This window comes from Ranitomeya imitator, chromosome 3, assembly GCF_032444005.1.
Source record: "Ranitomeya imitator isolate aRanImi1 chromosome 3, aRanImi1.pri, whole genome shotgun sequence".
Lineage (NCBI taxonomy): Eukaryota > Metazoa > Chordata > Amphibia > Anura > Dendrobatidae > Ranitomeya > Ranitomeya imitator.
In genome coordinates, this window is record NC_091284.1 from 512,564,656 (window position 1) to 512,578,117 (window position 13,462).

The 13,462-nt window shown below is 41.6% G+C and overlaps 1 protein-coding gene across 12 annotated transcripts in view; it reads left to right on the top strand.

Annotated features, from left to right (window-relative positions):
• Window positions 1–13,462, top strand: part of ABI3BP (ABI family member 3 binding protein) — a 746,713-nt gene that overhangs the window by 544,860 nt on the left and 188,391 nt on the right. For 3 of the 12 annotated variants that reach the window (XM_069757702.1, XM_069757705.1, XM_069757704.1), the window contains 4 exons: window positions 1,882–1,953; window positions 4,713–4,787; window positions 5,178–5,249; window positions 6,794–6,865. The exons of the other annotated variants lie outside the window; for them this stretch is intronic. In XM_069757702.1, coding sequence (XP_069613803.1) covers window positions 1,882–1,953; window positions 4,713–4,787; window positions 5,178–5,249; window positions 6,794–6,865 — 291 coding nt within the window. The remainder of the gene's footprint in view (window positions 1–1,881; window positions 1,954–4,712; window positions 4,788–5,177; window positions 5,250–6,793; window positions 6,866–13,462) is intronic. 12 annotated transcript variants of the gene reach the window in all.

A 13,462-nucleotide genomic window follows, 5' to 3' on the forward strand; every position in this document is an offset into this window, starting at 1 on the left:
TCAGGATTGCCTTTATTTGAGCTGTTATTTCTTCACCCACCATATCCTTTGCTAACTGTACTGTTTTTACCCTGTTTAACCCATTGCCTCCCTGCGGGGAGAATCCCACTGTTTTAGTAAAATTGTTTAACCCTTACTCTGCCTTGTGTCTGTAACTGCATCACACATCCCTGCTTACACTGACATGAGACGGAGTACCTTCCGTGACCTGCAAGATTTTCATATTTGACAGAGTGGTGTGTTACTAAAAGTAATGTTTGAGACTGTGGGTCCAGGTCTCTTCAGGACATTGACCAGGTCCTCCCGTGTAGTTCTAGGCTGATTCCTGACCTTTCTCTGAATTATCCTTACCCCCTGTGGCTAGATCTTGCATGGAGCCCCAACGCGAGGATGATTGGCAGTCATCATGTGTTTCTTCCATTTTCTAATAATTGTGCCAACAGTTGCCTTCTCACCAAGCTGCTTTCCTATTGTCCTGTAGCCCATCCCAGCCTTGTGCAGGTCTACTATTTTGTCCCTGTGTCCTTAGACAGCTCTTTGGTCTTGGCCTTTGTGAAGAAGTTGAAGTGTGATTCATTGAGTGTGTGGACAGGTATCTTTTAAATAAGTAACAAGATTAAACAGCTGCTATTATAATAGGTAGGAGGGCTTCTTAAAGAAAAACTAACAGGTCTGTGAGTGCCAGAATTATTACTGGTTGGTAGATGATTAAATACTTATTTCATACAATGAGAGAAGATAGTATTCTGCTACAGATGGATCTGGATAAGTTGGAAACTTGGGCTGAAAGGTGGCAGATGAGGTTTAACAATGATAAATGTAAGGTTATACACATGGGAAGAGGGAATCAATATCACCATTACACACTGAACGGGAAACCACTGGGTAAATCTGACAGGGAGAAGGACTTGGGGATCCTAGTTAATGATAAACTTACCTGGAGCAGCCAGTGCCAGGCAGCAGCTGCCAAGGCAAACAGGATCATGGGGTGCATTAAAAGAGGTCTGGATACACATGATGAGAGCATTATACTGCCTCTGTACAAATCCCTAGTTAGACCGCACATGGAGTACTGTGTCCAGTTTTGGGCACCGGTGCTCAGGAAGGATATAATGGAACTAGAGAGAGTACAAAGGAGGGCAACAAAATTAATAAAGGGGATGGGAGAACTACAATACCCAGATAGATTAGCGAAATTAGGATTATTTAGTCTAGAAAAAAGACGACTGAGGGGCGATCTAATAACCATGTATAAGTATATAAGGGGACAATACAAATATCTCGCTGAGGATCTGTTTATACCAAGGAAGGTGACGGGCACAAGGGGGCATTCTTTGCGTCTGGAGGAGAGAAGGTTTTTCCACCAACATAGAAGAGGATTCTTTACTGTTAGGGCAGTGAGAATCTGGAATTGCTTGCCTGAGGAGGTGGTGATGGCGAACTCAGTCGAGGGGTTCAAGAGAGGCCTGGATGTCTTCCTGGAGCAGAACAATATTGTATCATACAATTATTAGGTTCTGTAGAAGGACGTAGATCTGGGTATTTATTATGATGGAATATAGGCTGAACTGGATGGACAAATGTCTTTTTTCGGCCTTACTAACTATGTTACTATGTTACTATGTAAATGCAGTTTAATTATTTAAAAATCATACAATGTGATTTTGCAGGTGTTATTTTTAGATTCTGTCTCTCACAGTTGAAGTGTACTGACTATAAAAATCGTTAGTGTATCAATTATTTTGCCCACTTTATGTGGAGTATTTCTGCATATTTCTTTACAATACCGTGCTGTTATATATACAGAAAATTTCTTAGAAAATTGTAAAAATATATATTTCCATTATACTGTTGTTCACATCATTGTAATGTTTTTTCCAGCTACTACAAGACAAATTGTCACTGCCAGACAAAGCACCATGTCCTCCCACACTCGACAAAAAACATCCATGGGTAAAGCTTTGTCGTTTTTAGTGCTCACTTATTAATGCATACCAGCACTAGACACCATGCATTATCTAGCATCTCTCATTGCTTATGAGCACACAGATCTTGCCCATCTTACAATATATTTGCTACCACATGACTGTCTTATCAGCAGCAGCATCCACTTTGTAAGCATGTAATCAGCCTAGCTATATCTGTGAGAAATAGGTATTCTTGTATATCAATTACAATTTTTGCTGTCTCATCTTGAAAATTGGCAGAGAGGAAAATTGTACATTGGTGTCTTTGGGAAGAATACCTATACACAAGTGTTAGTTGCTTATTCTTGCTACCACATGTTGTGCTTCTGGAGATTTTGAGACAGAGATATCAAACCATGATTCTGAGCAACAAATCATTGCTGGGTCATAAAATAAAGTCAGATCAACTGTGTAAAACTGTAAAATGTAAGAATAATCCAGTTACTGCCAATAAGGTGTTATGCACGTGGACAAAAATATTGGGACACACCTCTTAAATGACTGAATTCAAGTTCTTCATTCCGTCCCATTGCCACATGCGTGTATAATCCAGCCTCTAGCTCTGCAGTCTGCCTCTATAAACATTTGTGAAGTAATGAGTGCTTTAAAAAGTTCACTGATGAGTGGCCTATACCCCTTAGTTCCCATGACGGGAGTCTTAACGCTTCAGCATGCTAATACAGTTTGGACAATTGTATGCTTTCAACTTTGTGTGACAAGTTTGGAGAAGATCCTTTTCTGTTTCAGATTAACTTTTGCACCTGATACATCCTGACTTGTACCTGCTTTAAAGGGACTCTGTCACCCCCCCCCCCCCAGCCATTACAAACTAAAAGAGCCACCTTGTGCAGCAGTAATGCTGCATTCTAACAAGGTGGCTCTTTTAGTTCTTGGTGCAGTTATTGCCAAAATAAAGCGTTTTATAATTTCAACAAAATACCTTTCTTTAGACAGGGAGGCAGGTCTTACCCCCCTGCTGCAAATGCCACACTGCCGTCAATGAAATCTTCTACGGCACCTGCGCTGTTTAGTACTGGCTGGGGCAGGCGCAGTGAGCTCTGGCCGTCTGACCTCACATGCAGTTTTGCAGACTGCGCCTGTGCGGCAAGTGCGGCCACCCAGCTATTGAATCCCAGCCCCGCAGTGTGTTATGCATTATGCACAGTGCGGGGCTTGGATTCACAGGCAAGGCGGCCGAACAGGCGCAGTCTGCAAGACTGCATGTGAGGTCAGATGGCCAGAGTTCACTGCGCCTGCCCCAGCCAGTACTAAATAGCGCAGGTGCCGGATTTGATTGGAAAACAGCGTGGAGGGGGCAGCGCCCGGCGCCGAAGAAGATTTGAGTGACGGCAGTGTGGCGTTTGCAGCAGACCTGCCTCCCTGTCTAAAGAAAGGTATTTTGGCGAAATTATAAAATGCTTTATTTTGGCAATAACTGCACCAAGAACTAAAAGAGCCACCTTGTTAGAATGCAGCATTACTGCTGCACAAGGTGGCTTTTAGTTTATAATGGCTGGAGGGGGTGACAGAGTCCCTTTAACAATGTATTTGAGTGACTGAACAGCTGTCAAGGCATATATCTCAGTCCAGCAGGTATACTGGCATAGCTGGGCCTGTGGTGCTGGTCAGCCTGGTGGAATGGAGGTGTATGCTGTCCTTCAGCTCAGCAGGAGTATGAGTATGATGGGAGTTAAAGGGAACCTGTCATCTGTTTTGGCCGATATAAGATACGGCAACTGCTTTTCAGGGCTGATATACAGCAGACCAAACCTGCGACACCCATCAGACCGGACCACCCTGCAGGTGAGTATAATAAAACTTATCTGTGTTATTTTTCAGTTTGGATCGGGGGCTTATCTACAGCATTATAGAATGCTGTAGATAAGCCCAGAAAGGCAGTGGCCGTCTCTTATATCGGCCAAACCTGGTGACAGGTTCCCTTTAATCTAGAGTGTGGTAATTTCCAACTGGCCAAATCAAGGAGCTACTCCTGCAGAGCTGCTGGACAGTACACACACCCATTCTGCCTGACTGACCCCAGCCATAGTAGTATTCCTGGATGGGTAGTATCTGAACCTCCCAGTGACATATCTTCTACCACCACTGTTGCCACAGGGTTAAATATGGTAGTGCATGGTGACAGAGGCAGACACTGCTGGAGAAGGTCCAGGTCAGGATGTAGCAGCCACAGTGAACAAAGCAAAAATCCATAAAGGCATGGTTGGGTGAGTTTAGTGTGGAAGAATATGACTGGTCCGTACAGAGCCCTATCCTCAATCCTATCCAAAAACTTTGTGGTTAACTAAAACAGAAATTGCATGCTAGGCTCTCTCATCCAACATTTTTGACTAACCTCACAAATGTTCTTCTGGATGAATGCGCAAAAATTCCCAAATTTGCCATAGACACAAAATAATGTAGAAAGCCAGAAAAGTGGAATGAGTTTTATCTGCAAAGGAGGGATCAAATGCATAGTAATGCCTTTGGATTTTAAATGGGATGTAGGTGTAATATGTAGGTGTCTCAATATATTTGTCCAAATAGTGTACGTATCATGCTCTTTGTAATTTTTTTATCATTTGACATGAAGAAAAAACACTATTTGTGATAGTCTTAATTGTTTTGATAAATCTGACTCAATGTACTCTAAATATTCATTTTATTTTCATTTTCACATTGAAGCATGTGGCTCGTATCATCACTTCAATAAAGATTCAACCTTTATTTTTGGGAATTTTTTTTCAGCATTTGCAGGAGGTCAGAATATTCATACAACATATGAAAGTATTGCTAGGACTGAAGAGCCATATTCTGTGTCTGGTATAGTTCAATTTAACATTTTCCAATATAGTTTAAAGTTAAATCATTTTGGCAATGATTCATCACTTTTTTTTAATTACTTTTTTCTTTTTTGTCTTTGAACTTTTGTATAGTTCACCATTTTACCATATTTTGAATTCGGTGCTTATAGATCTTCTTCTTACAAAGGGCCATCCCCTTTTCACTTCAGTAAAACCATAAATATGCATAATATGCTTGTGCTTACAATTATTTTGTTTTCATATTTAGAGATTAAAAACTGCATTTGAATTTATGAGAGAAAATAGGTTTTTAATGCTGTTTAGTGAATATTGTTATTGGGCTGGTATTGATCATATAAAACTGCATTCCTGTTGTACTGTTAAACAGCTAGGTTTATTATTTCCCCAGCTACTGCAACTAAATTTCTTCCAGCCAAACAAAGAACATGGCCCCCTCGAATTCAGACAAAAACAACAACTGGTAAAGCTTAGCAGCTTATGCTACTGCATTTTTCATTGCAGAATGGTATTAGATGTTTCGCCTTATATAGCATATCTTTCTGCTCAAAGCTACCTTCCCACTATGAGCTTTTGGTGAATCTTTGATGTTGCAGACTTTCTGCACCATTTATGTACCCATTATGTACCCAATAAGTAAAATAGGTTATTTGCATTCTTTCTAACATATGCAGCATAAAAAATTCATCAAAAACTCAAGCAAAGTCTTAAGGGAACCAGCCATCATGAAAATGCAGTCCAATCTATAGGAACCATGTTATAGAGCAGAAGAAGATGAGTAAAGTAATATATAGATTCTCTATAACCTGTGCTTCTACTATTTAGACTGTGTTCTCAGGATGAGCTTTTAGTGAGTTTTTGATGTTCAACTTAATAGCAAAGCCACAAAAAGAGGACTAAAAATCCACAAAAACTTCAAGAATTAATACAGCAAAAATGGGGCAGCAGTTCTTGATGCCCAGGTCTCAGAACTAATGCACTCTTGGGATGCAGCAAACCCATGTAGTAAAGATGGCAGCAACATAACTGCAAAATGCTGATAAGTCAACCACTTACAACTTACCAATTCATGGAGGGGGTGACTGCTTAGTATTAGATTCCACAAAAGTAGCTTCTACATGGCACTGGTCACACAAAGGTAATGCACAGTGTCTGGCTTACAGCCTATTAGTGACACCCATACTATTAGATCAGGCGGGCTGCCCAGCACTATCTAAATGCATCCCATGAGAACAGACACTCTAGTTTACAAGGACATAAAAAGTTTGAGCTTGGCTGAACCCTGAAAAATAGTGCAAAAAATAAATGTGCAAATAATATATGAGGTTTAAATGATGAAAACACAGGTTATATTGAATCTTTTCTCACCAAGTTATATATCTACTCAACTCCCCCTGCGTTATAACATGGTGCCTTCAGATTAGACAGCATTTTCTTGGCGACAGGTTCCCTTTAAAGGCACAGGATCTAAACCATTAGAAAATCTTGCCTAATATAAGTAATTTCACAAATGATAAAAGCTATGACAACACGCCTTGCTTTTCCAGCAGCAATCACTGTGTGGCCATCCATTCCGCCTGCTCCTATCTAGGTTTTTTTATGACTTACTAGAATTTTTGGTTCTTAGTAAACTGATCTAATAACATAGAAGCTATAGGGAACAATACCTACACACACATGAACCTTGCTGCTTCTTTAGCCTGTTTACATTGTGCTGCTAGAAGCTTTGAGGCAGAGATAAATACAATGAAAGTTCGCAAAAAAATATCGCTGGGAGATTTTAAGGACCTTTAGACCAGAATAATGAAAAATTGTAAATTGTGATCACAAGTGATGAAGTAAAAAGTAGTATTTGATAGAGCAGGAAAAAAATATCGCTGGTCTACAATGATACATCTGCCTCAATGGTTTCTAAATGGGCATTTTATGTTTATTCCAGCATAAGCATGTACTTGCTTCATCATTTCAGTGATAGATGAAATGTTTGATTTGTTATTTTTCTTTAAGCATTCACAGGTCAGCATATTTCTACTACATATGAAAGTATTACTAGGACTGAAGTTCCTCATTCTGTATCTGGTATAGTTCAATTTAACATTTTCCAATATAACTTAATGTTAAATCATTTTGGCAATGATTCATCGCTTATTTTGAATTACTTTTTTCTTTTTTATCTCACAGTATTTGTTTCCATTTTTGGTGCCAATTTCTGCAAAAATGTTGCACGCAATTTATTATATTAACCCCTTTCTGACATTAGACGTACTATCCCGTTGAAGTGGGGTGGGCCCCTATGACCACCGACGGGATAGTACGTCATATGCGATCGGCAGCGCTCACGGGGGGACCGCTGCCGATTGCGGCCGGGTGTCAGCTGCCTATCGCAGCTGACATCCGGCACTATGTGCCAGGAGCGGTCACGGACCGCCCCCGGCACATTAACCCCCGGCACACCGCAATCAAAGATGATTGCGATGTGCCGGCGGTACAGGGAAGCATCGCGCAGGGAGGGGGCTCCCTGCGGGCTTCCCTGAGCCCCCCGCAGCAACGCGATGCGATCGCGTTGCTGCGAGGGTCTCCTCACCTCCCTGCCTGCTCCAGCCCCGGATCCAAGATGGCCGCGGATCCGGGTCCTGCAGGGAGGGAGGTGGCTTCACAGAGCCTGCTCAGAGCAGGCACTGTGAAGCCTGCACTGCTGTAAGTCAGATCGGTGATCTGACAGAGTGCTGTGCAAACTGTCAGATCATCGATCTGTGATGTCTCCCCCTGGGACAAAATAAAAAAGTTTTAAAAAAAATTTCCAAATGTGTAAAAAAAAATAAAAAAAAATATTCCTAAATAATGAAAAAAAAAATATTATTCCCATAAATACATTTCTTCATCTAAATAAAAAAAACAAACAATAAAAGTACATATATTTAGTATTGCCGCGTCCGTAACGGCCCGACCTATAAAACTGGCCCACTAGTTAACCCCTTCAGTAAAAACCGTAAGAAGAAAAAAAAAAACGAGGCAAAAAACAACGCTTTATTATCATACCGCCGAACAAAAAGTGGAATAACACACGATCAAAAAGACAGATATAAATAACCATGGTACGGCTGAAAACGTCATCTTGTCCCGCAAAACACGAGCCACCATAAAGCATCATCAGCAAAAAAATAAAAAAGTTATAGTCCTGAGAATAAAACGATGCAAAAATAATTATTTTTTCTTTAAAATAGTTTTTATCGTATAAAAGCGCCAAAACATAAAAAAATGATATAAATGAGGTATCGCTGTAATCGTACTGACCCGAAGAATAAAACTGCTTTATTAATTTTACCACGGTATAAACGCCTCCCCCAAAAGAAATTCATGAATGGCTGGTTTTTGGTCATTCTTCCTCACAAATATCGTAGTTACTTACCGATAACGGTATTTCTCTGATCCCATGACGGCACTAACGAGAGAGAGGGATCCGCCCTCAGGGACAGGAAACCCACAGGTTAAAAAGGCGGGACCTCTCCTCCACCTCAGTTTGGTTTACAGAGCCTTGCAGGGAATTTCTGCTGTAACTTAATTGGTTATTTTACACAACAAAATATAACTATATAACTTATATAAGCTCCTTTATATATATATATATATATATATATATATATATACATATTTTTTATTATTATTATATATTATTTTATTTTTTTTATGCACACCTCGTGACTTAAATTATTAGTAGTGTGCACCCATACGTGAAGGGAGGGAATATACAGGTGCCGTCATGGGATCAGAGAAATACCGTTATTGGTAAGTAACTACGATATTTTCTTACCCCATGACGGCACTAACGAGAGAATTTCAAAGAATGAAAGTTTAGGGTGGGACTACTGCCTCAAGAACTCTCCTACCAAAAGTTAAGTCTGAGGGAGAAGATAGATTAAGCTGATAGTGCTTAAAGAATGTAGAGGGGGAAGACCAAGTGGCTGCTCTACATATTTGATCTATTGATGCACAGACACAGATAATGGGGTGCTCACAGTACTGTAGGTGCTCTGGAGAAAGTCAGCACTTCTCACTCTTTCCGAGGTCGGACTAACGCGTGCGCACTACTTACTGCGTCCCTCACCTTACACCCGGAAGTACTTCTTTCTGCACAGCCTTATAGGACAGGCGCACTGAGTTTCCTCACTTTCACTTCGGATCACGGTGAGACCACGTCCCGGATTCATCTTGGCTCTTGCAGCCTCACAGCTCCGTAAGCTTTCCGGCCTGTTTTTCCGGTTCCATTTTCATGCCAAGGTAGTTTATTTTATCGCTCAGATGGCGATTGTTTTGTCCTACTCCTCAGCCTATTTGACGATGATGCTGGTTTTTTTTTTTGTTTTTTTTTTATATTATTTACAGGGAGATATCGTTCCTCTTCTTACAGAGCACCTTATATACCAGTAATGTATCAGCTTATGTAGTTCCCTTTAACATGCATGTGTGTGGTGTGTGATCGCAGAGTGGTTTTCCTTATCTGGGTGCTGGTCTCTTACTCCTTTTGGTTTGTGGCTATGTAAGCAAAAAAAATTTTTCCTTTTTTCCTCCTTTTTTCTCCTTTTTTCCTCTTTTTCATTTCTTTTTTTCCCTTCAATTTTTCCTTTTTTACCATGTCAGCTGTTATAATGTAATTTTTCTTTTTGTATGTTTCAGAAATACAGACTTAACTTGATAAAGGCAAATAGCCGAAACGTTGTATATATATAGTCTGTGAAACCAAATCAACATGTCTACATTTTCAATGGCATCGTATGAAGTTTGCTGATTGTGGAAAATTTTGTTTTTCAAATAAAAGAATTATATGAATTATATCTTTGAGTGCCGGAGTTCATCGTTATAGACTATGATCTATTGATGCTCCACCACGTTCAGCCCAAGAGGTTGCCACCGACCTGATTGAATGAGCCTTAATTGTGTCCGGAGCTTGTTCTCCGGAAGAGGTATATGACATCTTGATGGCATCTCTTACCCACCTTGCCAACGTGGCTTTCGATGCCTTGTGACCCTTATTTGGTCCCTGAAAGCAGACAAACAGAGCCCTCCCTTTCCTACACTCCCTTGTGGCTGATAGATAGTGTGTTAGACATCTCTTTACGTCTAGTGTGTGTAGAGCCTCCTCTTTTTTGTTTTTTGGATTGGGGCAAAAAGATGGTAACGCTATCTCTTGAGATCTGTGGAATTTTGACGCCACTTTGGGAAGGTAAGAAGGGTCAGTTTTAAGGATTACTCTGTCATCTAATATTTGGGTTAGAGGTGGGTAAGCTGATAAGGCCTGCAGATCACTAATCCTGCGAGCTGAGGTTAGGGCCACCAATAAACAGGTTTTCCAAGATATTATTTTCAGTGAAGCCTGAGATAAAGGTTCGAACGGTGCCTTAGTTAGTGCTGAAAGGACTAAGTTCAGATCCCAGGGAGGAGCGGTGAGATGTATAACTGGTCTGGACCTAGTAGATGCTCTAATAAATCTTTTTACCCAGTGATTCCCCGCCAAATCCTGGTTGTAAAGGGCACCCAATGCTGCAATCTGAACTTTCAGAGTGTTTGTTGCTAGGCCTTTCTCTAATCCTTTTTGAAGAAATTCTAAAATTTCCTGAATTGGCATCTGATTTGATAGAATAACCCCTGACGTGGAGAGGAACTTTTTCCAGACTTTGCCGTAGGCTCTGGTAGTTATAGGTTTTCTACTGGCCAGCAGGGTAGAAATTAGATTTGAAGAAAACCCCCTTTTTGTTAATAGTTCCCTTTCAAAAGCCAGGCCGTCATGTGCAAACTTTTTATTTGTGGGTGATTCACTGGCCCTTGATGCAGAAGGTCTGGGATATCTGGGAGTACCCATGGATCCGCTATGGACATTAGGCGTAGCCATGGGAACCATACTTTTTTCGGCCAGAACGGAGCTATCAATATCACTTTGGCTCTGTCTTCCCTGATTTTCTTCAAGACTAAGGGAATTAGAGCTATCGGAGGAAACACATAAGCTAGATGGAATTTCCATGGAATTAACAACGCGGCTATAGCCACTGGACTCCCCGAGGATCTATCGAGCAGAAGGCCTCCGTTTTCTGATTTTGATTGTTTGCAAATAGATCTATATCCGGGGCCCCCCAAAGATCCACTATGCGTTTGAATATTTTTGTATTTAACTCCCATTCCCCCTGTTTTAATTGGGTTCTGCTTAGAAAATCTGCAGTTTGATTTTCTGACCCTTTCATGTGAAGGGCTGTCAGGGAGGACAAGTTGGCTTCTGCTTGCGACATGATGAAATTTGTCACTTTCATTAGGGATTGAGACCTCGTCCCTCCCTGATGATTTAAATATGCTACTACCACCCTGTTGTCCGTCAGTACTCTCACGTGGTGGGAACGGAGGGATGTTAAAAAATGATTGATGGTGTACTGAACTGCTAAAAGCTCTTTCATGTTTGAAGTAAGGTCTTTTTCTTCCCCTGACCAAGGACCTTGGGCAATTTGCCTGTTTAGGTGGGCCCCCCACCCCCAAGGACTTGCGTCTGTGGTCAGGATTATTGAGACCGGCCACACCCATGGAACCCCCCTCCTGAGATTGGACGGATTTGTCCACCAGGCTAAGGAAGTTTTTGTTCGAGAGGATATTTTTAATTGCTTCTCTAAATTTCCTCCTGCGTGGGACACCGCTTCTAGTATTTCCCACTGGAGATCTCTCGAGTGGCTCTGAGCCCACTGGACCGCTGGGATACAAGATGTCATTGACCCCAGTATGGACATGGCTTTCCTTAGAGTGATCAGAGGAGAGACACTCAACTGATTCACTAAATGTATCATATTGGATACTTTCTCTTCTGGTAGACGACACTCTTGCTTCGTTGAATCTATTACTATCCCTAAGTACAGCTGCACTTGAGACGGGATAAGCCTGGACTTTTCCAGGTTCAGAAACCATCCTAGATTCGATAGGGCTACCATCACTCTGTTTAGTTGCTGGCTGCAATGAAGAGAGGAACTGCCCATCACTAGTAGGTCGTCCAGATAAGGCACAATTAATATGTTTTGTTCCCTTATATGGGCCATTACTTCCGCCATTAATTTTGTAAATACCCTTGGGGCAATGGCTAGACCAAACGGAAGAGCTCTGTATTGGTAATGTTTTAGTCTCCCTTGTATCATCACTGCCACTCTGAGGTATTTTCGGAACTCCGGATGGATTGGCACATGATAATACGCGTCTTTTAAGTCTATAACAGTCATGAAACAAGACGGGATAAGGGATCTGACACATGATTTTATTGTTTCCATTTTGAATTTCTCTATCACCAGGTATTTGTTTAGTTGTTTCAAATTTATTATCACCCTGAAAGTTCCGTCCGGCTTCGTTCGAAGAAAAAGTGGAGAATAAAATCCCCTCGTCTCTTCCTGTCGTGGAACTTCCTGTAAGACTTTCTTTTCCAGAAGACTGAGAACTTCCCTCTGGATACTCAGTTGCTCGATCTCCGACTTTCTTTGTGGTGTAACCACAAACTGACTGTGTGGCATTGTGTGAAAAGCTAGTTTTAGGCCCGTCTTTATGATGTTTAAAGTCCAGGCACTTCCAGAAATTTTTTCCCAGGTTTGAAGAAAGTGGGTCAGTCTCCCTCCTACCTGGGGCGCACCCTCATTGTGGCTGTTTTTTATTATCCAGTTTGTTAAACATAAACCCTCCTTTTTTGAATTTTCTGTCTTCCCACCCCTCCTTTTGGTTTTTTGGGGGGCGTCTTTGTGTGAACCTTCTCCCTCGAAAGGGCCGCCTGTAAGACTGATTTGGGAATCCTGGAAAGGCTTTCTTTTTATCCACCGCTTTTTCGAGGACATCGTCTAGGGTGGGACCGAACAAATATTCACCTTCACATGGTATGGAACACAACTTGGCTTTAGTTTGCAGATCCCCCGGCCAGTACTAATGCTCTCCTAGCCGCATTTGAGAAAGAAGCTGATCTTGCCGTCAGCCTAACTGAGTCTATTGAGGCATCTGCTAGATACGCAGCGGCACCTCTCATTGCTGACACTGAGTCCAGTATAGACTCTCTCGTGGTTTTATTTTTTAATTGAGTTTCTAAATGATCCAGCCAGACCATCAGAGCTCTCGCTGTACAAGTAGCAGCTATACCGGGTTTTAGCCCCCCGCTGGCGGCCTCCCAGGACCCCTTTAGAAAGACATCGGCCTTTTTATCCAAAGGATCCTTGAGGGTCCCCATGTCCTCAAAAGGCAGAGCGTATTTTTTGGAGGCTTTCGCAATGGCGACGTCTAATTTTGGCGCCTTTCCCCATGATGCGCAGGCTGGGTCGTCAAATGGGTATTTCCTTTTGGGTGTCAACAGTACTTTTTTGTCTGGTCTTTTCCACTCCTTTTTTATAAGGGCTTGAATTTTTTCGTTTAATGGGAACACTCTGTACTTCTTTTGTTCCAGGCCACTAAACATAAGATCTTGTACAGATTTTTTGGAACGAGTGTCTGCCAGACCCATTGTCGCCCTAACCATTTTTACCAGCGCATCCGTTTCATCTATTGGGAAACAGTTGCGACCGCTTTCTGAAGATGTGGAGGAGGATGCTGAAGCTGTAGAGCTATCTGAATCCTCACTCGAGCTATCTCCCTCGCTGGAGCTGTAATCTGGAGTTTTTTCTGTACGTTTTCTTTTACGGT